Consider the following 26,915-nt stretch of genomic DNA (forward strand, 5'->3'; position numbering starts at 1 on the left):
AATGATAATATAAAGTAATGAATCTTCTAAGAAAAGACATTGTAAGGCTTCAGGAAATAGGAAAGGATGCAAGTGTCCCTGGGATAATTGGGAGCAGTTCCACAAGGACAGGGGACATGTTTGAGTGGAAAAGAGGAATGTGCAGGAATTTGCCACGAGAAGCTCCTTCCAGTCTAAATGCGCCAGGCTGCCTCTGAGCTTTTACACATGTTGACCCCCTAATTAGACCAGTTCCCTGCTCCCCTTTCCTGAACTGGTTCACCCCACATACGTTTCTGGCATCTGTTTGGAAGATACTTCCTCCTGGAAGCCTTCCTTCATGTGCCCTTTTTCCTTCCTTCATCTGGACTAAGACTTATTGCCATGGTTTCCCATAGAACTGTGTGTGTATGCAAATGTTAGAGAGGGACAGCACTTTTGTTTATTGTGTAAGGAACAGTGAGAAATTCAGTGTGGTTGAAGTATAGGGTACATGGCTCAACCAAGAAATATTTGTGGAATGAATTATTGAATGAATACTTTAAAGAGCTATAATTTCACCCAGAAAAGTAGGCATTATCAAATCCTTCCTAAATGTACACATCCAGACATTTGAACTGTCCCTATCACATTCCCCTTATCTTTACCTGGTCTTCTACTCATTGTTCAAAACATCCCTTTGTCCTAGAATCCTTTCCTGACAACTCTCCTCTGTTCTTCCAGTCTGAGTCAAGTGCTTACCACTCTGTTGTGCCTTTCTGGGATCAGTGAAGTCAGGAGACAGGCTCTGGAGTCCTGATGTTGCTGCTCTCTGGATCAAAGCACACTAATTGAAACTCCATATAAGAAATTGGATGGAACCTTCAAGATTATCCCTTTTCTGACAGGGAACTGGTCTCCTAGCCTTATATGTTTTGTTTGTTGCTGAAGCACCTACTCCATGGAAGGCTTTAATGGGAAGGGCAGCCATGTGACCCATGGACTCTTGGATCTCTCCACTTGATGACTTGTGAGCACCCCAAATTTAACTCGTCCAAAATCAAAATACTGGAAAGGTCTCGGGTTTTTGAATCAGAAAAACCTGGGTTTAGCTCTGCACTTTATTTGTTATGTGGACATTGGGCAAGTTATTTCAAATCTGTGAACCTTAGTTTCCTCAACTGCAGCCCAAAGGTTTTGGAATAGGGGAGTGCTATGGTCTATGCTTGTTTTAGAAAGATCTATCCTGCAGCTGTGTGGGGGATGGGCTGGAGGGGCAAAACCAGAGGCAGTTCAGAGGCTGCTGAATAGAAGTGTTTCTAATTACCTCAGCCTCGGCCTCCATTGCACACTCTCCACTGTGACCCCAGAGCCAACCTCATGCTGTTGCCTAGCAACTCACCTGCATCACCCAGGGATCTGAAGCTGGGGCCCCACTGACGATGGGGAAATGGCCAGTTTAATTACAAAGTCTCAGGGGAATCATGCATCCGTTCATTCCTCAAATACTCACCGGGCTCCCACCAAGTGCCAAGCCTTGGGCTAGCTATTGGAGATTTAGAGATTAATAAAACACTGTCTCTTTCCTCAAAAAAAACTCATAATGTAACAGAATGGATAATCAAATGGCCTATGATGAGTGAAAGAAGCTAGATAGAAAAAGATATATTGTTTGGTCACAGGCTAAGTCACTGAAGAGTATTTAAACAAAGGAGAACCATGATCAGATTTTTGTGTGAGAAAGATAATTCTGGTTTCTCTGTGGAAAATTGCATTGGATTGGATGGGGAGAAAGTGGAGGCAGGGAGACCAAGGAGAAAGCTGCTCCAGGAGTCCAAATGAGAGACACTGAGGCCTAATTGAGGATAGAGGCTAAGGAGAGGAAGGGAAGATTTTTAGAAATCAATGACACTTGGGTACCTGGGTGGCTCAGTTGGTTGAGTGTCCACCTCTTGATTTTGTTCAGTTCAGGTCATGATCCCAGGGTTGTGGGATTGAGCCCAGCATTGGGCTCCATGCTGAGCATGGAACCTGCTTAAGATTCTCTCTCTTTCTCTCTCTCTCTCTCCCCCTCTGCCCCTCTCCCTGGTTCACCTGCTCGCTCTCTCTCTCTAAAAAACAAAACAAAACAAAACAGGCTGGGTGGCTCAGTAGGTTAAGCATCTGACTTCAGATCAGGTCATGATCTTATGGTTCATGAGTTCAAGCCCCGTGTCGGGCTCTGTACTGACAGCTCAGAGCCTGGAGCCTGCTTTGGATTCTGTGTCTCTCTCTCTCTCTCCGCCCCTCTCACACTCACACTCTCTCTGTCTCTCAAAAATCAAATAAACGTTGAAAAAAAAGAAAAAAGAAAGAAATCAATGACACCTATCTACTTTACATTTTACATATACTGTTAGAAATAAAATCCCCCCAAAAGGCAGAAATTATAGTATTTTATTTTATTTTAAGTTTATTTATTTATTTTTGAGAGAGAGAGAGAAAGCAAGAATGAGTCGGGTAGGGGCAGAGAGACTGGGGGAAAGAGAATCTCAAGCAGGCTCCACACTGTCAGCACAGAGCCCAATGCGAGGCTTGAACTCACAAACCATAAGATCATGCCCTGAGTAGAAACCAAGAGTCTGACACTTAACCAACTGAGCCATCCAGGAGCCCCTATTTTATTTTATTTTTAAATTTTAAGTGCAGATAGTTGAGGTAAACGTATTACTCAGTTGTCTTCTTTGGCCTTGAAGGCCTGTCTCTTATTCATTCATTCATTCATTCATTCATTCATTCATCCTCTCTCCCCCTCTCTCTCTCTTTTTTTAACATAATCTCTACACCCAACATGGGGCTTGAACTCATGATCAAAAATTGCATGCTCTCTGAACTGAGCCAGCCGGATGCCCCTATCGATTCTCTTTTACCCTCTTTCCTCTCCCTACCCCTGCAGGTAACTCTTTAAAGTATTGACTGTGCAACTGGTTTATATTGTTCTTGAAAAATGTGCATTTTCATATTGTGGGCACATATTTTACATTTATGTAAATGGCATCGAATTATGTATCCCACTCTGTATCTTACTTTTGCACAACACACTATATTTTTCAAGATCTATCCCTGCTGCTATATGTATCTTTTGTTTGTTGACTCTAACTGCATGCCAGGATTTTACAATTGGATTGACAATACAATACCATAGAAAGTGCTCTACCATGGAACGGAGAGACTTCAACTATAACCTCTGCCTCTCCACCAACTTGTCATGTGAACTTGCATAAGTCCCTTCCCCTAGTTGAGTCTTAGCTTCCTCACTTGTAAAATCAGAGGTGCCTCTTATCTCTAACTTCCATTCAGTCTCTCTCACTTTATACACAGGAAACTCTGGTGCAGAGTGTGTGACTTGATCAAGGTCACACAACAGTTATCAATAGTTTAGCCTATCTATTGAGTAACAGGTATGGTGTTAAGTGTTTTGGATATTCAAACAAGTAAGCCCTGCTTAGTCCCTACTCCTAAGACCTCTAAACAGAGCTGTACTAATTTTCCAAGAGCAGGTGCAGAGATAGCCTGTGGGCACCGGTCAGAAGCAGTAGAGATATTAATAGGACGTAGCCACAGATAGAATCTAAGGCAGCACCTCCACCACCCCAGTCAGGCCCCACAACATTCCTGACCTCAAGAAAAGGAAAGCGGTCGGGTACACAGCTTCCTATTTGTAAAAAGTTATTTATTGCCATAGCATTTTCCAATAATAACTGAGTTTAAAAAAAGCTCTTATCTACCTGTATGCCTAATATTGTACAGCAGTAATTGCAGGATAAATAAAGTTTCATTTATTTATTTATTTATTAAACATTTTTATAAGTTTATTTATTTTTGAGACAGAAAGACAGCGAGCACGAGCACGGGAGGAGCAGTGAGAGAAGGAGAGAGAGACTCCCAAGCAGACTCAGCAGTGCCCGATGCAGGGCTGGAATTCACCAACCATGACATCATGACCCGAGCTGAAACCAAGAGTCGGACACTCAACCAACTGAGCCACCCAGGCACCACTAAAATTTTATATTCTGCTTTTAAAAAGTGTTTTTGTTGTCGAACAATAAAACAGGTACTGTTGATTATGTACTCCGCTAGACACCAAGCACTTTACATGTATTACTTCATTTAATCTTCATTACAATCCCATGAGATAGGAGGTACTATGATTCTATTTTAAAAGATGGGGAGGGGTGCCTGGGTGGCTCAGTCAGTTGAGCATCTGACTTCAGCTCAGGTCACGATCTCAGGTTCGTGGGCTGAAGCCCCACGTTGGGTTCTGTGCTGAACGCTTGCTCAGAGCCTGGAGCCTGCTTCAGATTCTGTCCTTCTCTCTCTGCCCCTCCCCCACTCGCACTCTGTCTCATTCTCTCAAAAATAAACATTAAAAAAATTTTTTTTTAAAAGACAGGTAAACAGAAGCACAGAGAGATTACTTGTCCTAGGTCACTGGATTTCAAGCATTGTGAATGCAATTCACAGCAGAAACAGTTTATGTTGCAATCTGGATCACCCATACCTGTTTCACAACACTACACTAACCCTTACTATATGTCACCTACTCTTGAATTTGTATTCAATTTTTCCCCCGTGCTGGTCTATGACCTACAAAGGGGTTGCAACTTGCAGATTGAAAACAATACCGTAGGTGACATATATACCACAATCCTAACAAAATTACACAAATGTGAAGTCCTCACACTCTGTAATGTGAACTTTCATGTCCTGAGCACCTGCCCTGTATCAGGTTCCATGCTGCACGTTAAAGACATGATCTTACCCTCAAAGCACTCAGACACTCCTCAGTGAAACATAGGTAGGTAGGCAATGACAACACAGCAGTGGTTCTCAATCCTGGCTGCACCTTAGAATCACCTGGAGGATTTTTAAAAAGCATTAATGTTGAGGACCTACCCCCAGACTTTCTGATTCAATTGGTCTGGAATGGGACTGGACATCAAAATTTTTAAAAAACTCCCTGGGTGATTCTGAGGTGCAGCCAGGATTGCAATACAGCATTAAGTACTATGTTAAAGGGAGGCTTAGAATAGGCACTCCTAACTACCTAAAGATGTTGAGAGGGGTGGGTGCCTGGTTGGTCAGTCAGTGAAGCATGCAACTCTTGACCTTCAGGGTTGTGGGTTTGAGCCCCAGGTTGGGTGTGGAGATTACTCAAAAATAAAATTAAAAAAGGAGCATCTGGGTGGCTCAGTTGGTTGAACATTCAAGTCGATTTCAGCTCAGGTCCTGATCTCAGGGTTGTGGGATCAAACCCCACATCGGGCTCCATGCTCCAAGTGTGGAGCCTGCCTGAGATTCTCTCTCTCTCTCTCTCTCTCTCTCTCTCTCTCTCTCTCTCTCTCCCTGTGCCCTTCTCCCCTGCTTGCATGCTATCTCTCTAAAATAAAAGAATTAAAAATAAAAATAATTTTTAAACAAACGTTGAGAAAAGCCTCAGAAATTGTTTTCTGAGCTGGGTTTGTGTGCTGGATACCTTCTGTTTGGCTTTTAGATCACTGTCCACCCACCGTCTGCCCAGTACACTGAACCTGTGGAGACCAGGTCAATTGGCTCCTTTGCTCTCTGGCTTCCACTTTCCACTTAGGTCTGGGCCAACACCCTTGCAGGGGATTGGTGAGAGGGAGGGCTAGATAATGAATTCCCTGACTACTTCCTGCAAGTTTCCTTTGTGGTATGAACCTTTTTTTTTCTTCTAAGTTTTGTTTTTATTTATTTTGAGAGAGGGAGAGCACGTGCATGAGCAGGGGAGGAGCAGAGAGAGAGAATCCCAAGCAGGCTCCTCACTGTCAGCACAGAGCCCAACAGGCTCCACACTGGGCTCCATGTGGGGCTCCACCTCCAGAACAGTTGACATTGTGACCTGAGCTGAAGTCAATGCTTAACCTATTTACCCACCCAGGTGCCCCTGGCTGTGAACCTTTTTTGAACGTAAGTGTCCCTTTCATGATGGCCAGATGAACAGTACTCTTGCAGTTTCTGAAATCTCTCCTCCCTCTCCCCATCCTTCAGGTCAAGGGGTGTAACAGATCACATAGTTCTTGAACTATCCCTTGTCTTCCTCTATACTCCACCCACATGTTTTAAACTAGTCCCTTTGTAAATAAACCTTTGTCTAATTGTCCTAATCTGAGTGTGTCATCTGTTTCCTATTGAGACTCTGACTGATAAAGCCTGGAAGCAAGATGGGAGCTTGCTCTAAGGATAAGGAAGGGGGAAAAATGTCAGAGAGCAGCATGAGTAAGGCCAAAAAGGCATGAAAATATTGTATTTTTGTTTGATTCTCTTTATTGGTTAAGAACAAATTGCTAAACCCAATGTTCACTTCTCAGTCCTAATCTTACTAGATCAGCAGCATTTGACTAGTTAATGACTGCTTGGTAAAACAAAACAAAATAAAATTTAAAAATTAAAAATTAAAAAAAAACAAAAAACCAAAGGATACAAATAGATAGATAGATAGATAAATGAATAAATAAATAAAAGCTCCATCTTGGAACAATTTTGCCACTTGGCCCCCATGATACTGCACTCTATTGGTTCCTGTTCTTCTAGCTACTCTGTTAAGTCACCTCTTCTGGTTCCCTCCCACTTTTCTGATGTCTTCTTCATCTCCCCGATGCTGAATGACGGAGTCCCAAGAACTGTTCTCAGTTCTCCCGTCTATCTACACCAACTCCATCAAGATTCAGTATCCTGGCTTTAAGTACTCCATATGCTATCCACTCCCAAATTTATACCTCTGACCTAGAGCTCTCCTCCAAGTCCAGACTGAGATATCCAACCTAACTAGAGAAAGGAGTAGTGTTCTAGAGCCAATTGTTATATTTTCAGGAATTTTTCCAGCCTCTTGTTAAACACAGTCATTACTAACACTTAAATTATGAAAACTTAAAATTAAATAAATTATAGTATAAGGTAAAATTCAAAACTCATCATTTTCTAATTACTTTATTTTATTATTTTCTATGCTCTTGGTGTTATTTACATCTATTCTCTCTGTATTGTGGAAATACTATATAATGGTGTAGTATTCTTACATCTTTTCCTAACTCCACATTTAGTGACATTATGTTGGTAGCTCCAAAACCAGCCATAGTGAGAGTATCACACCACAGAAATTGGCAAAATGCTACCAGAGTTTGACCTATTACTATGTTGATTGCCTATACTTAAGAAAGTGATGTAAAACATATTAATAATGCAGATTAAATTTAGACTGCATTGTATCTGTAGCTATTACACTGTAAATAACATTTAAAAATTGAGGAATTATTCTTCTAATATTAAAAAACTACTATCTGAGTCAGCAAAGCAATCATGTGTGTCATTGACTAGTGAAGTTCCAACATTAGTCTTTATTGTTTCACTTTCATCTTACTATTTGGTTTTTGTTTGTTGTTTTTAAGTAGGTTCTACACACACTGTGGGGCTTGAACTCATGACTCTGACATCAAGAGCTATATACTCTACCGACTGAGCCAGCCAGGCACCCCCCCATCTTACTGTTAATGTGAACAAATATCAACCAATATTCACCTTGGACTATACTTCTCTTAAATTTCAATTTTTGTTTTAATTCCACTACAGTGTTATATCAGTTTCAGGTGTACATATAGTGATTCACCAATTCTATACATTACTCAGTGCTCATCATGGTAAGTGTACTCTTAATCCCCTTCACCTATTTCACCCCTTCACCCACCCACCTACTCTGGTGATCATCTGTTTGTTCTCTGTAGTTAAGAGTCTGTTTTTTGGGTTGTCTCTTTTTTTTTTTCCTTGTTTGTTTGTTTTGTTTTTAAATTCCACATATGAGTGAAATGATGTGATATTTGTCTTTCTCTGTGACTTATTTCACTTAGCATTACACTCTCTAGAGGTCATTGTCATTGAACATCCTTGCAAAAGGCAAGATTTCATTCTTTTTTATGGCTGAGCCTTGAAACTATACTTGTTCAGCAATTTGCAACCATTAAATGGCTACAGATACAAGTTTAGTGAAATCGTGGTGCTTGGCTGGCTCTGTCAGTAGAGCCTGTGACTCTTGATCTTGGAGTCATGAATTCAAGCCCTATGTTGGGTGTAGAGATTACTTTAAAAAAAAAAACAAGTTTGGCAAAAATCAAAACATTCTGTTAGAACAAATTTGGAATTTATGATAAAGAGCATTTTTTTAATTTTTAAAAATGTTTATTTATTTTTTGAGAGAGAGCAAATGGAGGCGAGCAGGGGCAGATCTGAAGAATGTTCCACCCTAATAGCAGAGAGCCCAATGTGGGGCTTGAACTCACAAACCATGGCCACCGAGGCTCCCCTGTGATAGGAAATATTATATAAAGTAGTCTTCCCTCATCCAAGTTTTTGCCTTTGCATTTTCACTTATCCTGGGTCAAAGGCAGTCTAGAAAAAGACAGTCCTCCCTTTTTTTTTTTTAAATTTTTAAAAATGTTTATTTATTTGAGAGAGAGAGACAAAGTGCCAAGTGGGAAAGTAGCAGAGAGAGAGGGAGACACAGAATCTGAAGCAGGCTCCAGGCTCTGAGCCGTCAGCACAGAGCCCAACATGGGGCTCGAAATCATGAACTGCAAGATCATGGGGCTCAAACTCATAAACCATGAGCTCATGACCTGAACTGAAGTCGGACACTTAGCTGACTGAGCCACCCAGGCACCCTAGACAGTCCTCCTTCTGATGTACCACCAAAAGGTCAATTTTTGCCTAATGCTACATCACAAATGCCTAATTGTTTACCTCACCTCCTCTCATCCTACAGGCATTTTATTTTCTCACATAATCACAAGAAGGGTGAAAAGGGGACTTCCAACTACCTGTATTTTGACCTCAGTCTGTACTTTCACACATTAAGCTCTTTTTTCCAGCTTTCTCTTTTTTAATGTTTATTTATTTCTTGAGAGGGAGATAGAGTGAGAGAGAGAGAGAGAGAGAGAGAGAGAGAAAGAGAGAGAGAGAGAGACAGAATCCAAAGCAGGCTCCAGGCTCTGAGCTGTCAGCACAGAGCCCGAGGCGGGACTTGAACTCATGAACCATGAGATCATGACCTGAGCCGAAGTCGAATGCTCAACCGACTGAGCCACCCAGGAACCCTTTCTAGCTTTCTCTTACTTAACTCAAGCAAAAGACTCTGTGGGCAAAGCATCCTCTGATGGGAACCCAAAATACCCCCTCAAGCAATCAGGACTGCCCTGAGCCAGCAAGACCCCATGATGATTGACCTCAAGATAATGATCAACCTGACCTTTACTCCCACCAGCATGTACCCACCCACCATTGTCGCCCATTTTCCTCATATAAACCTAGAAGTTATTTTCGGCACTTCGGAGACAGTGTTCCAGATGCTGGTCTATTGTCTTCCTGGTGTTGGCCTCACTGAAATAAATCCCTTTCCTGTTTCCCCACCACCCTTCTCTCTGCCTTTGGATTTTGTCAGCTGCCAGTGGCTGAACTTGGTCTCTTTGGGGACCCTGGAGCCACATGCTCTTGCACCCCGGTTCCCTGGTTACAAACACAGTACAAGGGGTTTGGATAGAGAGAGAAAGACCACATTCACATAACTTTTATATCGCTACAACTGTTCTATTCTATTATTTGCACTTGTTATTAATCTCTTACTGTGCCTATTTGTGAACTAAACTCTCTCAGGTATGTATAGGAGAAAACATAGCTTTATATAGGGTTCAGTACTATGCATGGTTTCAGGTATCTATTGTGGGTCTTGGAACATATCTCACGTAGACAGGGGGAGAACTACTAAATTTTAGTATTTGTGAATCGTGTGCCATGCGTAAACTTTATAATACACTTATATGGGTGTATGCGCACATATACACACACACACCTTTTTCCCTTGGCGCAGAAGTTGTCAAACGTTTACCAGCATACCACTGCTAGTAAGCCACTCAAATTTAACAGGTCCAAAACTGAGCTCTTGATTTTCCATCCCAAACCAGTTGCCTCTGTAGGCATCTTCATTTCAGTTAACAGCAGAACTTCATTCTTCCAGTTGCTCTGGCCAAAACTTTAAAGCCACCTGTGACATTCAACAATCAGAAACCTTTTTGCCTCTACTTTCAAAATATATTCAGAATCTGACTACTTTGCACTACCTCCACCGCCATCACTTTTGTGAAGGCCTGCATTTTCCTTCACATCCATTATTGCAAGAGCCTCCTGAATGGCCTCCTTACTTCAATACTGCTGTCAGAGCGATTCTGTTAAAACATGAATTAGAAATGCCATTCCCTTGCTTAAAACTCTTTAATAGCTTCACATCTCAGATTCCAAGCCAATACCTTTACGATGGCTTATAAGGCCCTACAGTGTGTGCTCCCTTCCCATCCTATTACCTCCCTAATGTTATCCCCAGTTACTCCCCCCCACCACCCCCCACTCACTCCACTGCAGTTATGCTAGCCCCTTTGCTGTTCTCCCAACACATTATGCATGCTTCTGCCTCATGGCCTTTGTACTTGCTGTTTCCGCTATCTGGAATGTTGCTTCTTGTTTTCCCATTGTTTGCTGTCTTTCTTCAGGTCTTTGCCCAATGCCACTTTCTCAGTGAGGCCTCCTGATCATTCAATTAAAGTTGCAATCTCCCCACCCTACCACCACATTCTCCATCCCTCTCCCCAGCTTATCACCATCTAATGTGTTATATGTATGTTTCCTATTATCAATTTTTATTATTCTTTTCCCCCTGCTAGAATGTAAGTTCAAGAATTATTGTCTTTTTTGTCTGTCTTATTAACTACTATACTCCTAGACCTTAAAATGTGTTTTGTAGATAGTAGGTTCTCAACAATTTGATGAACAAACAAAACATTAATGAGTATTCTAAATGCCCATTAAAAGCTTCTTTGAGCTTTTACAGGAGATCCAGGAGGGAGTCCCTCACCCTTCTAGGTGTTCAGCTAAGAATTGTATGTGCATTTGTCAGTGCCCTTGGGTCTCCCACTTGTATAGATAGACCACTTGGGAATAGGTGTGCTCTTTCAGAAACACAAAAAAATTCATAGTGGACTGAAAATAAAATGACAAAACATACACTGATGGTTAAAATCAATAGCATCTCATATCAGATTCCAGCACAGACAAATAATGAAAGAAAGTTTATGAAAAATGAATATTTACTGAGTAGCTAATGTATACCAGGGAGACAAAGATGATTCAGATATAGTCCAGCCTGCCCCCAAGCCACAGAAATGGACAACTGCACAATTTTATCATCAGCCCACTGAGAGGAAAATGTACTAGGTACAAAGGCATCAGAGAAGAGAGAGTGATTTAGTACCACAGGGGGGTGATATCTGAACTGGGTTCCAAAGCATGAATAGGGGAGAAGGGTAGGCCCCAGAAGAGAAATTTACAACTGAGAAACATTTCACCTCTAACTTTTTTTTTTTCTGCTTAGTAGAAATGCCTGCCTATCTGGATTTTACAGGAAACAGCTTGGCCAAGCTTGCAAAACTCTGTGTGGAGCAGAATTTGAGAACTCGTGGTTATTAGGACATCCAGGGAAAGGCTGAGTGAAAGGGACACATGGCAGGAAGGGAGATCAACATCTTTGTGGGGCAGAGTAAAGCGGGAGCCATTTAATACCAGAGAAGCATCACAGGCTCAAGGTTCCCACGGAGGTGGGGCGGAGGAGGGAGTAGGAAGGCCGGAGCACTTTATTCCTGTCTTGGCCCTTGTCTGGAGCACATTTTTTCTGGTCTTCCTCTTCTCCCGATAATGCTGTCTGCTCCTGAAGAGAGAGCCACACTGGCAGTACAGAAAGACTCCATGTTCTGAGTCTGAAGGCCTGGATTTAAGTTTCATTAACTGTGTAATCTTGTGCCCACCTTCAAACTTTGCTCACCACAGCATGGAGAGTGAAGTCCAAGCTCCTAGGCTTGGCACTCAAGACCCTTCTCCATCTGGCCCCTGATAACTGTTCCCACCTCATCTACGCTCCACCCTCTCGTCCCAACAGCCAAGCAGACTCTTGTGAAGACTGTGCCCCTTCATAGACACTGCTCTCTCAGGCCAACATCTTTGCCCTCCCCTTGCCCAAACTGGAGAATTCCCATTCCTCTTTGAAGACATGGCTCTAGTGTTACCACCTACAAGAAGACTTTCCTGACTACTAGGTTAGCAACCACCTCTAGGCCTCAAAAACGCACAGTTTCCCTTACCTCAGCATCTAGAACACATGCACTCTTTCTCCTTTCTATCCACTCTCTTTGGAACAGCCAGAGGTACCTTTCTACACCTACACCATAGGACTCACCACCACTACTCTGCTTTAAACAACAACAATAACAACAACAACAACAACAAACCACCCTCATTTCTTGCCTTAAAGACCATAATCTTGACTGTGGCCTACTTGGTATTGTGTGGCCTCACCCCTACCTGCCTCACTACCTTTCCTTACCCTTTGCTCTCTCTGCTCCAACCAGACTAGCCTTCTTTGTTTCTCAATGCACCATGTTTCTCTCTCACTCAGGATCTTTGAACTTGCTTCCTTGTTTCAACCTGCCCAATTTCTACTTATTCTTCAGAATGCAGCTCAGACCTTCCTCTGGGAAGCCCTCCTAGCCTGCTTCTGCCTCTCCTACCAGGTTAGTTTAGGTGGTACTTAACACAGCAGTAATTATAGACCTATTTATGAATTGTTTAATACCTGTCTCCCCCTGGGTAGGGACCATGCTGTCTTGTTCATCACTGCACAAGAAGCATCTAAAGCAGAACCTGGCATAGACCAGGTGCTCAATAAGTGTTTGTTGAATGACTGTAGGAATGCTTAGCCCTTACCACATTACATGAAATCTCCAGTTTACCTGGTTTCTCATAAAAGTGGACGTTGGCTGCCTCCATTTCGGTCTCAAATTTTCCAGTTGGGTTTTTCATCCAGTTCGTCCCTTGGCTCAGGTGGAAGACCCTGCAGGCAAAGCACCCCTGGCTTTGGAATGTGGGAACCCAAACTACTTTCTTTTTTTTTTCCTTTTTTTTTTTTTAATTTTTTTTTTTAACGTTTATGTATTTTTGAGACAGAGCATGAACGGGGGAGGGTCAGAGAGAGGGAGACACAGAATCCGAAACAGGTTCCAGGCTCTGAACTGTCAGCACAGAGCCTGACGCGGGGCTCGAACTCACGGACCGTGAGATCGTGACCTGAGCCGAAGTCGGCCACTCAACCGACTGAGCCATTCAGGCGCCCCCAAACTACTTTCTTAAGCAGTCAGGACTGCCCTGAGCCAGCAAGACCCTGCCTGTGATGGACTCCAAGACAATGATCAATTTGACTGTCACTGCCTATCCATCCGCATGTGTCCTCCCACTTTTGTCCTACATTTTCCTTATATAAACCTGGATGTATTTTTGCCACTTTGGAGACAGTCTTTGAGAGGCACTAGTCCATTGTCTTCCTGGTGTTGTCCTCACTGAAATAAATTCCTTTCCTGTTTCATCACCACTTGTCTTTCTGCCTTTGGATTTTGTCAGTAACGGGTGGCCAAACTTGGTCTATTTGGGACCCTTGGAACCTGGCGCTCTGTACCCTTGCATCCTGGCTACACTGTCACACCCAGCACCATGCTTGGCATTTGGTGCGGCTCAGCAATGTGGTGTTTAAATGGTGTGTCTGTCCGATGGGATGGGACCCCCAAATGTGGGGTGACGATAGGGTGGAAGCCTGTGGCACAGGCGGTGAAAGAATTTACCGGAGGCAGAACAAAGCAGCTAGAAGTTTATTGAATACACAGCAATGGAGCGGCTGGGTGAACAGCAAACAGGCAGTGGGTGGGGTCTGTTATTTTTGTTTGTTTGTTTAAGGTTTATTTATGTATTGTGAGGAGGGGACAGACAGAGAGAGGGAGAGAGAGAATCCCAAACAGGCTCTATCTACACTGTCAGCGTGGAGCTCAGTATGGGGCTTGAGCTCATGAACTGTGAGAGCATGACCTGAGCCAAGATCAAGAGTTGGATTCTTAACCAACTGAACCCCCCAAGTGGGGGCTGTTTTTAAAGGGGAAAGATGAAGAAGTATGGCCAGATATGGAATTCTCCCTTTTTTGGTAACTATGCCTAGTTGTAAGTAGCCCATTGGTCAGTTAGGGCCCATGGGTATTTTGAAGTGGGTCGCCTGATGGGCCTGTCTATATTCAGCCAGGTGGTTGCTGTGGCCCTTTCTACATTCCATCCTTCAAGCCTCTTTGTCTAAAAGTGGCCTCAACAAGAACACGTTTTCTGAGTGTGGGAGACATTGTAATGTGCTGCCCAGATTTCCCATCAGTGAAGACCTGAGACACCAGCTGCTGGGAGTGCTGTCAGTGGAAAGCCTTTAACTGTCAGCCCCTCCAGGGACAGGGTCACCTTTGCTCCTATCACACCCTTTCCCAGATGGCCTCACATCCAAAGACAGGTGTAGCAGGGATATAAAGTCTTGGCCTGGCCATTTTCATTTATCTGGGGACTACTCTGATGGGCCGTTCTAGCTCCAGTGTCCCCATGGGATCAACCAAGACTGTCCTTGGACCTGCATGGAGCTCTGGACTTGTGCCCACTCCTGTTCCCTCCCTCCCTTCCACAGGTGTTGATCCCAGGGAGGCTCCCTCGTAAATTCCTGCACTGCAACCTCTATCTCAGAATCTGCTTCCCTGGCACCCAACCTACAACAGACCCTCTGTCCTCTCTTTCTTTTCTCTGTGTCATCTCTTTCAGGGACCGTACACATTCATTCCTCTAAAATTTGTAAGCACCAGTCAGCAGACAAAGTGTTTAGATGTGATGTGAGCCAAGAGTAAATGGTCAAGAAAGAATTCTTGAGACGTTTTCAGTGCAAAAAGTGCTCTTATCAAAGCACAACTCAGGACCCGTGGGCAGAAAGAGCTGCACTGGGATTGTGAAGACTCACTGATTATACACTTTTTAGTTAGTGGGGGTTAGGGATAGTTTAAATCTCCAAGGAATTTGGAAGTAAAGCTTTCAGGACCTTGGGGGGGCTGCTGCTGCTACGATAAGGTTATTTACTAGTGCCTAGTAAAACACCAGTCTGGGGACTCTTCAGATGTGTATCAGTGGGCCATATGCTCAGGAGGTAATTGCAAATATATCCCGGGGCGTGTTTACAGCTATCAGGGAAAGTAACACTATTAAGAGCAAAGCTACAGAGGTAAAGCAATAAAGGAAGTCCTTGAGAGAGCTGCGGGAGTGTTACAATTTGTAAGCCTCAGGAATTCTGCCTGGAGACTGAGAGCCGCATGAAGCCTGACATTTGTTTCTTTCTTCTCCCATCAGTTTCACCTCCATTTTTTCTATTACTCCCATTCTATATTGCCCAGGTGCGTCAGGGAGGGAGGCTAGCGCCACTGAACTAATGGAGAAGCTGAAGCCCAGAGAAGTGGCCTGACCAGCCTAAGGCCACTGAGCAAATTAAAAGTTGAACTCTCAAATCGAATTTTTCACCTCTTTCCCTACCAAGTCGCTGCATCCTGAAACAAGACGGAGCCTCACTGCAACTGGTCGGAACGGTCTCAGTGGTCAGACGCCTGAACCCACGACTCTGGGGTCGGAGACAGGCGCGCAGTCCAACGCTCCCACGGTGCAAATGGGGAGACTGAGGTCCAGAGCTCCGCGCTCCACCGCCAGCGGGACAGAAGGCGAGGGGGCGCGTCCAGCCTCGCCGGCCCCCTGGCGCGGGTGCCGCCTCCGCCCGCCCCCCACGCTGGGTCCCCCCGCCTGATTTTGCCCTCGCAGAGCCGCCAGCTCGGGAGCGAGTCATGGTGGGTGCACTGGTGTTGGCGTGGCTGCTCCTATCGGCCGCGGCCTGCGCGCAGCGGGAGCAGGACTTCTACGACTTCAAGGCGGTCAACATCCGGGGCAAGTTGGTGTCGCTGGAGAAGTACCGCGGTTCGGTGAGTGTCCGCCGGCGGGGCCTCAGAGCCGCCCGGGCAGGGCCCGTTGCGGGAACCCCGCAGCCCGGGACCCTGCGGGTGTGGCCCCGAGGGGGTTCCGCAGCCCTGCCCTGGCTCCCACTCCCCCAGCTATTTCCCCCCGGGGTGCGGCGCCCCCAGATCCTGCGCTGAGCCTATCCCGCAACTACGTGGCACGGCCTCGGCGCGCAGTGAAACCCGAAACTCTTCCAGCCTACGCCGATTTCCCTCGCAGCGACTTTGGGCAGTGGAGCCCGACCTCTCTCAGAGGCTGCTTGCCTCGGCTAGGCCTTTGTCAAGCACCGGTCGAAAGGCAACCCTAGCATCCTGCCGCCTTTGTCTCTCCCATCCCCCGTTTCCGCTCTGGAACTGGGATTGTTGCTGATACTGAGTCCAATGAGAAACCCGTGGATATGGATATGCAGTGCTGGGGGAGTTAGTTAAGATGCACGGCGACCTTTACACAGATCATCCTTTAGAGAGGACAGGAAGGTCCAGAGGAAAGGTCATACAGCTCTAGAAAGCACAGAGCCTGGAGAGAACTACCCATCCATCTGTGGACTTCTCTAGGCAAACTCCTAAGATGGCAGCTCGGGCTGAGATACAAGAGCCATCCAGGCTAACTGCTATCTCATTACCAAGTCTCTCAGAGAGGACTCAGAGAAGAAATGTACCTGGGTGAGTCTTTGAAACAAGAATGAGTTTTGGCAAGACCAAGAAGAGCTTTCCAGGCAAAGAACTGTTCATACCAAGTCTCTAAAGCAAACAAACAGCAAGAAGGATGGAGGAGGAGTGGGTGGCCTTCAAACAGATCTGCTTGAAGGAGTATAAAGCATGAGGCTGAGTGGTGGAAGATGAGGCTGATGATAGTAGGGAGGGACCGAGAGGGGCCTTGAACAGTATATTCAGAGGCCTAGATGTTACACTGTGTATAATGAAGAGCTCTCTGAGCCCCATTTCTCAAGATGGCCCTAGGGCCTTAATGTGGGAAAGGTGGGGAATTGGTAATGAACACATAGGTACAGCATCCAGATTTGGATGGACCACACAAAAATGGCTATCAGCATTCTTCTCCTGGGAGCGAGTCTTTAGTGAAGAAAGTACTTTCTAAACCTGAAAATGCTCAAATATGCTGGTAGTCCTGGGGGCAGTATTCCTTGTCCTGATTGTCCCCCAAGGTATTGTGAATTTCAAATGAGATGACAGTGTGGAAGCTCTTGGTAGAGTGCTCCATACGTGTGTTTGGTGGGCTCCAGCAGGAAACTCATCCAGGACTGAGGACAAAGAGCCAGTGAGAGTAGGGCCCATTCCCAGTTAGGCCTTTCCTTCCTTCTAGTGCAGCTTAACAGAGAGCTCTAGATTTAGCACTTGACTAGCTCTGCTATTCATTCATTCATTCATTCATTCATTCATTATTATTGAGTACCTACTGTACACTAAGTACTAGGCCAGTCTTTGGGACACAGTGGTGAACAAAAAAGATAAGTTTCCACTTCAATAGAGCCTATATGCAATGGAGAAGAGAGAGACAATAAACAGGAACAGAAACGAACAAGGTAATTCCCAGTACAGTGGTAATAAGTGCTAAGATGGAAATAGAACAAATTTTATTTATTTTCAGAAGTAATAAGGCACCCAGGATGTGAAGAACAGAAATCCTGGAGAAAAATGACCCAGAGAAGTGATCCCAGAATTCTGAGTGTTTTCATACTCTTGGTTACTGGTATATCCTAAAAAGCATAGGCGTGAGAAGCCAAGATATCAATCAGAAAGAAAATGGAAAAAAGAAAAAGAAAAGAACAAAGTCACACACCTGCTAAGAGATAGAGTGAGAATTTGAACATAGGCAGTCCAGCTCCAAAGCCCAAGCTCTTAGCTGCCAGGTTTAGAGGGAAACCAGAAATAGTCCAGGGAAGCTGTAAATGATTCTGTTGAGTTAATCCAAGCTAGGACTACCACTTGGTCATTCATTCACCTGTAAATAATTACTGGCTCATTATGTATATTTTACCACTGTCTTTTAAAAATTGAAAGAGATTTATTGGCTCCCACTACATGCCTGGCACTGAGTCTAGCCCTGGAGACAAAACCACGAGCAAGATTGTATAGTTTATGCCCTGTGGCTAACTGGAAGGCAGTCATTTAGACGAGTGTTGAGTATGGATGAATGGGTGACTACCTGGGAATGTGCTTGTCTACGGTGTGAGCTTATGTACATGCAGGCCTGAGTGTAGTATGCATGCAAATAGTTTATTTGTTTCCTTGCTTCTATGTGCGCGCCTGAGTCTGTATCTATGCTTTGATATGCACATATGTAAATTAACTATGTATATGTGGGTGTCTCTGTCCATCCATCCTTTGATCAGTTTAAGGAGAAACTTTTTGGTTTCAGGTATGGAACTAGAAACAGGATTTCCCTCCTTCCAAGGGTAGGCAGACGCACAAGACATAGGTTAAAAATAAGCAACTTTTAATGCTTTCACTGTCCAGGGATCCAGCAGAAAAGAAAGAGGAAGAACCCCAATTAAGGAAGGGAATTGAGGGTCCCAGTTTCTCAGCACCACAAGCAAAATATGACATGCTGACACAGATAGGGGAGGTTGTTCTAATGGCCTGTGGCCCCATAGAATGGGTTCTTCCTCATCTGGTAGAGGCAGGGTAGGGGAGTTACAGCTCAACAGTTCTCCTCATCCAGCCCAGTAGTTCTCAACTGGGGGTGATTTTGCTCCCCAGGAGACATACAGCAATGTTTGGAGACATCTTTGATTGTCAAAACTAGACATCAGGGCGCCTGGGTGGCTCAGTCGGTTAAGCGTCCGACTTCAACTCAGGTCACACTCTCACGGGTCATGGGTTCGAGCCCCTCATTGGGCTGTGTACTGACAGCTCTCTCTGCCTCTCTCCTGCTCACGCTCTGTCTCTGTCTCTCTCTCTCTCAGAAATAGATAAACATTAAAAAAAATTTTTTTTAAAGCTAGACATCTAATGGGTAGAGGCCAGGGATGCTGCTAAACATCCTACAATGAATAGGAAAGCCCCTGCATAATAGAATTATCTGGCCCAGTGGGGTGCCTGGGTGGCTCAGTCCATTAAGCACCGACTCTTGATTTTGGCTCAATCATGATCTCATGGTTCATGAGATTGAACCCCATCTCAGGCTCTGCACTGACAGCTGAGAGCCTGCTTGGGATTTTCTCTCTCTCTCTGCCTCTACCCCGCTTTGTGCTCTCTTGCTCTGTCTCAAAATAAATAAATCAAAAAAAAAAAAAAAAGGAAGGAAGGAAGGAAGGAAGAAAAGAATGATCTGGCCCAAAATGTCAATAGTGCTGAGGTTGAAAAAGCCTGTCTAGCCTGAGCAGTTTGTGCCAGTGTATGTCCAGTGCCCCAGGCTGTCTCTGGGAGGTGGCTCTCTTTATGGAGCCAGCTAGTATAATCCCAGCTCTTCCAAAAAAGTGACCAAAGAGATAGGGCTGGGCTCCACAGACACAGGGTAAGATTTAAGAATTCTTTAACAATGTATACAGCATTGGTGCCAAAATTCTACTTGCTGTATTGTCAGCAATTGTATTTATCAGCCAGCTTTGTATGTATCACCTAAAGGCTATAAATAAATGCATTTATTATAAGGTGGTAAGAAGTTTAAGGAATAGTCTAGTGACTCAAGAAAGTGGTATTTGTGTGCTGGAGGGAGAGGCGCAGAAAGGGATTGCCATGGGGTCCTTTTATGAAGAAAACCTACGTCTGTCTCTATATCCATGTGATTGTGTATGTGTGTACATTTACTTATTCATTTAGCACTTTCTGAGACCTGAAGAGGACATGGCTCCTGCCTTCAACGGGTTCACAGTGGGTTTCTTAGAAGGGTTTATTACTCATGTAAAGTGATGAGTGCCAGCTGACTGAACCAGAAATTGAACCCAGGTCTGCCTTTCCATTCCCCCACATTACCTCCTTTTTTGTTTTAATTTTATTTTTTAAGTTTTTTTAAATTTTTATTTATTTATTTATTTTTTTATTTTAGAGAGAGAGCATGCCAACAGGGGAGAAAGGCTGAGGGGAAGAGAGAGAGAGAGAGAGAGAGAGAGAGAGAATCTTAAGCAGGCTCCATATGCTCAGCACAGAGCCCGACATGGGGCTCGATCTCACGATCATGAGATCATGACCTAAGCCAAAATGAAGAGTTAGATGCTTAACAAACTGAGCCACCCAGGTGCCCCCACATTACCTCCTGATGTGAGCTCACCAGTGTGTGTGCCTCTCTGTGTAAATGTGTTGTGTGTGTTTGTGGGCATGTGTGATGTGTGCTAATATATTTTTGCATCATGGGGCATATGCATCCCCATTTATGTATATTGTATGCTTATTCTCATGGATGTTCATGTATGTGTATGCATACATATCTGCAAGCCCCTGAATGTTTGATTTCATTTGTGCCTATGTGCATGTGTTTGTGTATTTGTGAGAGCATTGCACATTTATATATGTATACATTGTGCTCTTGAATATATGAGAAAGCATTAATTTTTGGGGGGTGGTCACTGTGTGGGCACGTCTGGCATGTGAAAGTGCATGACTCTTCACCGGGCTGTGTATGTATCTGGGTTTTGTTTTTGCCACCCAGGTGTCCCTGGTAGTGAATGTGGCTAGCGAGTGTGGCTTCACAGACCAGCACTACAGAGCCTTGCAGCAGCTGCAGCGGGACCTGGGGCCCCATCACTTCAATGTGCTTGCCTTCCCCTGCAACCAGTTTGGCCAGCAGGAGCCCGATAGCAACAAGGAGATCGAGAGCTTCGCCCGCCGCACCTATGGTGTCTCTTTCCCCATGTTTAGCAAGGTCGCAGTTACTGGCACTGGTGCCCACCCTGCCTTCAAGTACCTGATCCGTGAGTCCTGATCTGTTCCCTTACTTTCCCTCAGCTGGCTGAGGTCATGGCTCCCTGGGCAGCAGAAACTACTTGCTGATTGGGTGACCTGGGGCCCCTTCCAGACTCCTGCATATACGTTCATGGTCTGTTCCAGCACTCATCTTTGAGGATGAACAGAGAGGTATTCCTGCCTGAGGATACTTCTACCCCTGCTGCCTTGAAGTTCCCCCTCTGGGGCACTCTAGCAGACTTCTCTGAGGTCCTGTTTTCATACACAGGGATTTTAAAAGGAGACTGAGGCCCTCAGATTTAGTCTATGTGAATTAGTCGAGCTTATGGATTTTGGATGGAGACACCAAGGGCAGACAGAGGATGCCATATGTCTGGAGAAGGCTGACCAAGATGGCTGACAGGTTATCTCCTGTCCTGAGTTAGGGGCAAAGTCCATGTACCATGGAGGGAAACCTTCAGAGCAAAAATTCCAGATCTTAATATTTCAGAAATAGTTCCCCTCTGCATCCCCAGAAGCTTCAGAACTACAAAATGAGGTCATGGGCCAAGCTTATCATTATGGTCCTGTTTCCTTCCTTGGGCCTTTCTCTTCCTTTGGAGGCTCCATTTTTGCCATCTATGCTGTATATCTGATTGCCTTCACATCCCTCACTACCACCCCCCACCCATTTACCTGGAGGAGTAAATGAAAACAGTGTAGCAAACAAAAAATCCCTTACTGATGCAGATTTGAATTTTGCCCTATGGGTCAATCCTAATATTTGCTTTTTTTCCCCTGTGTGTTTTTATTAGTACCTTTCCAGTTCCCATAGTTATAGATCAAACCTAACTGTGCTTTAGAAGCAACTGGGAACTCTTAAAAGTGGTTTAGTCTGAGACCTACTGAAGCAGGGCCCAAGAATTTATTTAAGTACCTCCCCCCACCCCCACCACCAAGATTCAGATGCAACCAGTCCACAGACTAACATTTGGAAACCATTAAGATTTCCTTAGAGAATAGGCTGTAGACTATTTAGTAGTTTGAGATCATTAAGAAAGGAGGATCTGATCCTACTTTATCAAGTACTTCACAGAATCCTAAAGCAGTAGTTCTCAACCTTGGGGCCATATTGGCATCTCCTAGAGAGCTTTTAAAAAAATACTGATGCCTGGGGGCATCTGCGTGGCTGAGTCAGTTAAGCATCTGACCCTTGGTTTGGGCTTAGGTCATGATCTCACAGTTCATGGGATCGAGCCCTGTATTGGGCTCTGCACTGACAGCATGGAGCCTGCTTGGGATTCTCTCCCTCTCTCTGCCCCTCTCCCACTTGCACTCTCTCTCAAAATAAATAAATAAACTTAAAAAAAATTACTGATTCCTAAGACTTGCCACCAGAGATTCTGATTTAAGTAGTCTGGGGTGTGGCCTGGGCATCAGGATTTTAAAAAGCTCTCTAGTTAATTCTAAATAATGGAACAACTGCTTCAAGGGAAGGATGGACACCGATAATGGAATTCCAGGAGAGTGGACACAGGGAAGCACATTTTGCTTTCCTTCTTCCTTTTTCTCTAGAGACTTCTGGGAAGGAGCCCACCTGGAACTTCTGGAAGTACCTAGTGGCCCCAGATGGAAAGGTAGTAGGGGCTTGGGACCCAACTGTGTCGGTGGAGGAAATCAGGCCCCAGATCACAGCACTCGTGAGGAAGCTCATCCTGAAGAAGCGAGAAGACTTATAACCACTTTCTCTCCTCTCCCACTGTCCCATTCCCCCCACCCTACACCTTGGATGGTGACCAAAGCAAACTCAGTCGTGCTCAATGGTGCTCGGAGGGAGGGCCTATGGACTCTCCTTCCTCCACTTTTATCCCATGTACCCTATCCTTCCTATGAGGGAAAAATCTGGTATTTTGTAGTTGAGTCTTAGAACAACCTTTAGGAACTCCTGGCCAGTGAGAGCTCTTGACCAATGAATCACCAGCCAATAAGCACCTCTAGCCCATGAAAACATGTGGCAAATAGAAGTATATCAAGCAATAATCTGCTGCCTATTAAGAACTCTATAAGATGGGACCAATTCCTACCTCACAGGGCTGTTGTGAGGATGAGGATGAACAACCTATGAAAGGTGCCTAGGGCAGTGCCAGCTCACTAGGAGCATTCAATAAATGTCTTTTGCATATGAACCAAAAAATAACTTGTAATCAATAAAAACTTGCACCCAACATGAATTTCCAGCCATTGAGAATCCAGGCCAAAGATTTATTGGTTGTTGTAGTTGTTTTCCTCTGTATTATTTTTTTAATTGAAAAAGTAATCCAAATAGATTGTAAAATAATACAGGATGATAATAAATAAAAATGAAAGTATCTGGGCACCTGGGTGGCTCAGTCCGTTAAGCGTCCAACTTCAGCTCAGGTCATAGTCTCATAGTTCGTGAGTTCAAGCCCCACATCAGGCTCTGTGCTGACAGCTCAGCCTGGAGCCTGCTTCCGTTTCTGTGTCTCCTTCTTTCTCTGCCCCTCCCCTACTCGCACTTTGTCTCTGTCTCTCAAAAATAAATAAACATTTAAAAAGTTTTTTTAAAAATGAAAGTATCTCCCTTGTTTTCTGTATCTCACTCCCTGGAGGTAAGTAAACACTGTTAGGAATCTGGTACAAAGACTTCCTAATTTTTTTTTTATCAAGCCAATCATTATTGCCCAGTAAGAATGCACTGACCAAAAGTACACTACAATAACAAATAGGCAAAAGATATGAAGAGATCATTCACAGAATAATGTAGATGGATAATAAGGATATGAAAAGATGCTCAGCCTCATTAAAATTGGAAAGATTTTTTAAATGATAATACTCATAGTTGGTAAGGATGTGGGGAAATGGGCATTCATAGTAACTGTTGGTGGGACAATGAGCTGACATAAGTTTTTGGATGGTGATTTGGCAGTATCTTTTAATTTTTTTTTTTTTACTGTTTACTTATATTTTGAGAGAGAGAGAAAGACAGAGTGCGAGTTGGGAGAGGGCAGAGAGAGGGAGACACAGAATCTGAAGGAGGTTCCAGGCTCTGAGCTGTCAGCACAGAGCCCGACGCGGGGCTCGAACTCATGAGCTGTGAGATCATGACCTGAGCTGAAGTCAGATGCTCAACTGACTGAGCCACCCAGGTGTCCCGGCAGTGTCTTTTAAGACAAAATGCTCATGCCCATTGATCCATCATTTCTCATCCTAGAAGTCTCCCCAACTGTGTAAATATATATGTACAATAATATGTATGTTTACTGTTCAAATAGTGAAAATTGGATGCACCTCTATGTCCATCAATATGATCTGATAATAAATTAATGTACAAATCCAAATAGTTCACTAATACAGTTCTTAATATGAATGAATTAGATTTTTGTCTTAAAATATTTTTAAGATATCTCTACACCCAACGTGGGGCTCAATCTTACAACCCTGAGATCAAGAGTCACATGCTCTACCCACTGAGCCAGCCAGGTGCCCCAAAATGAATGAATCAGAATTCTACATACTACCATAATAAGTTTTCGAAAAGCAAAAAAAGGGCAAGTTGTAAAACAGAATGAATACAGGTGCACACAAACACACAAGCCAGTAGAGGGGCACCTAGCTGGCCCAGTCAGTAGAGCATGCAACTCTTAATCTCGGGATTGTAAATTCAAGACCCATATTGGGTGCAGAGATTACTTAAAAAATAAAATCTTTTAAAAAATCCACTGTAAGCAAGCATAATATTTTTATCAAAATTTTCAATGTTAAGTAAGAGGGAGAGAGGAAGGGAGGAATATAGACTAAACTATTAATGGTGGTTGTCAATGAGCGAGTCAGGGCAAAGAGGGCATAACAGGAGTCCTTCACTGTCTTTGTTAAGTATTTTTGTAATGTTTGAATTTTGTATATAAACTATGTATTTCGCTTTTATATAAATATCAAAAGAGGCAGCTAAAAACTGAGGTGATGAGCAAAGTCACCAATCAGTAATTCACTGGCTAATAAGAATTTCATGTCCACTTCTCCCAAGGTCACTCTTCTAGAAGGGAGACTCAGATTCAAGTCCTGGCTGTGTCCCTGACTCATAGACTGAGCAAATTGTTCCCTCTCTGCTGTCTTCCATTTTGCCACTGGACAATGAAAGGGTTGAACTGTGCTTACAGTTTTTGCAGTGTCCCTTAACGGTCCTTCTCAAAAGTTACCCAGAATAAAAGAAGGCTCTCTGTAAGCCGACCACAAGTCCCTCTATCGTGGCCTCCAAGCCTGCCTTTACACAACACACCCTGCTCCAAGTTCCAGGTCTGCATATGCCGTGCACATACACACATGCAACGAAATGCAGCAATCAAAGAAATGTTTGTGATGGACACCTCAGAACCACATTCTCTTCTCTGCCCCTCCCCCATGGGCGCTCTCTCTCTCTCTCTCTCTCTCTCTCTCAAAAATACACCTGGGTGCCCCTTTCCCATGCGCGCTCTCTCTCATCTGATTGTTGGTTTCAGCTCAGGTCATGATCTTGCAGTTCGTGGGTTCAAGCCCCACATCAGGCTCCACACTGTTGGCATGGAGCCTGCTAAGGATTCTCTCTCACTCCCTCTCTCTCTGTCCCTTCCCCACTCGCTTTCTCTCTCAACATAAATAAGTATACTTAAAAAAAAATTTTTTTTAATGTTTATTTATTTTTGAGACAGAGACAGACAGAGCATGAACAGGGGAGGGTCAGAGAGAGAAGGAGGCACAGAATCTGAAACAGGCTCCAGGCTCTGAGCTGTCAGCACAGAGCCCGACACGGGGCTTGAACTCACGGACTGTGAGATCATGACCTGAGCCGAAGTCGGCCGCTTAACCGACTGAGCCACCCAGGCTCCCCAAAAAAAATTTTTTTAAAGAGTTGCACACTCTACTGACTGAGCCAGCCAGTTGCCCCCAGAACGACATTTTCAGTGGATGTCTCTCTGGCTTATCCTGCTTAGCCTCTTAGCCACATCTGACACTGATGACTACACTCTTCTCCCTGACACATTCTCTGCTTTCATGCCACTATCTTCTCTTGATTCCACCCCAATCTCTTTGAGTGCTTTTACTTTTCAGTATCTGTTAATGTCTCTTCCCCCTGCCCACTCCTTTGCTACTGGTCTTCTTTGGAGTAATAGGCTGGTCCTTTTTCTCACACCATGTACTCTTCTGTAGCCACCTCATTGTTTCTCATGGTTTTGACCATCACCCATGCTCTCTTGACACCCAAATCTCTACCTTGCATCTACCCTGGATAGATATTATTCACCTATTATTCACTTGCCTACTGGGCATGTCTACAAACGTTTCAGTTCAACATGTCCGGAACTAAACTCATCATCTCTCCTGGACACACCTCTCTCCCTTCCACTCAACCTTCACAAATCCCCAAAGCCTTTACATTCACACACCACTCGCTCACTATAGTATTACTGTTTAAGTGACTGCCCTCCCTTCTCTCCCTAGCACAGTGCCTGGCTCTTAGTATTACATTTAATTATAAGGTAAGCATTTTGAGCACCAGCTCTGTGCTGTCAGTTTCCCCCAGAAATTTAGAGTCCAGCTGAGGATTTTGTAGTTCCAATTAGACCTTCATTCCTAGGCTTTATCAGCTTTCTGCTGTCCCCACGTCCCCTCGAATGTGCAAGAGTCCCAGAGGAAAAAAAATCTCACTTTAAATCCTTATCAACTGTTACCTTAATCGTCATTGACTAACCAGTATCTGCTAACAACTTAGTTTTAAATTAATCCCTTGGTAAATCAACTAATACTTGAGTAGTTAATATTTGATTTTCTACTTACACTTTAGTTATCTTCTAACTCTTTATAAGCATTATACTTTATCAGGTTTTATCTTAGCACTTAGTGGTTTAGCTATTTGCCAAGCCTTAATTATTAATCAATACTTAGTTGGCATTTGACAATGTCTAGAGACATTTTTTGTTGTCACAACTAGGGGATGGGTACTATGGGCATCTAGTGGGTAGAACCCATGGATGCTGCTGAACATCTATACTGCACAGAACTGTCCATCACAACAAAGAATTATCTCAAAATGTCAATAGGTTAATAAATCCTGGTCTGGAGTATTGCAGAGCA

The 26,915-nt window shown here is 44.1% G+C and overlaps 1 protein-coding gene and 1 long non-coding RNA gene across 3 annotated transcripts in view; both read left to right on the forward strand.

Annotated features, from left to right (window-relative positions):
* LOC128313865 (uncharacterized) overlaps positions 1–4,070 on the forward strand; it is a 38,658-nt gene extending 34,588 nt beyond the window's left edge. Inside the window, exon 3 of the long non-coding RNA XR_008294880.1 lies at positions 3,829–4,070. This is a non-coding gene — a long non-coding RNA (uncharacterized LOC128313865). The remainder of the gene's footprint in view (positions 1–3,828) is intronic.
* An 11,627-nt stretch (positions 4,071–15,697) lies between these two features.
* GPX7 (glutathione peroxidase 7) lies at positions 15,698–23,380 on the forward strand. Of its 2 annotated transcripts, none has more exons than XM_027059175.2 (3): positions 15,698–15,914; positions 20,554–20,815; positions 22,362–23,380. In XM_027059175.2, the coding sequence occupies exons 1-3, from the start codon at positions 15,780–15,782 to the stop codon at positions 22,523–22,525; spliced, it is 561 nt and encodes a 186-aa protein (XP_026914976.1). In that variant the 5' UTR covers positions 15,698–15,779; the 3' UTR covers positions 22,526–23,380. The 2 variants fall into 2 exon arrangements, with proteins under 2 accessions (XP_026914976.1, XP_053070011.1); XM_053214036.1 differs by lacking the exon at positions 15,698–15,914 and adding an exon at positions 20,007–20,165.
* Positions 23,381–26,915: the final 3,535 nt, after the last annotated feature.

Source organism: Acinonyx jubatus, chromosome C1 (assembly GCF_027475565.1).
Source record: "Acinonyx jubatus isolate Ajub_Pintada_27869175 chromosome C1, VMU_Ajub_asm_v1.0, whole genome shotgun sequence".
Classification (NCBI taxonomy): domain Eukaryota; kingdom Metazoa; phylum Chordata; class Mammalia; order Carnivora; family Felidae; genus Acinonyx; species Acinonyx jubatus.

Excerpts from the sequence above, each read along its gene's own strand:
- GPX7 (XM_027059175.2), top strand. The coding sequence starts at position 15,780 with ATGGTGGGTGCACTGGTGTTGGCGTGGCTGCTCCTATCGGCCGCGGCC. Across the intron at positions 15,915-20,553 it reads TGGAGAAGTACCGCGGTTCG|GTGTCCCTGGTAGTGAATGT; the intron begins GTGAGTGTCCGC and ends TTTGCCACCCAG. Across the intron at positions 20,816-22,361 it reads TGCCTTCAAGTACCTGATCC|AGACTTCTGGGAAGGAGCCC; the intron begins GTGAGTCCTGAT and ends CTTTTTCTCTAG.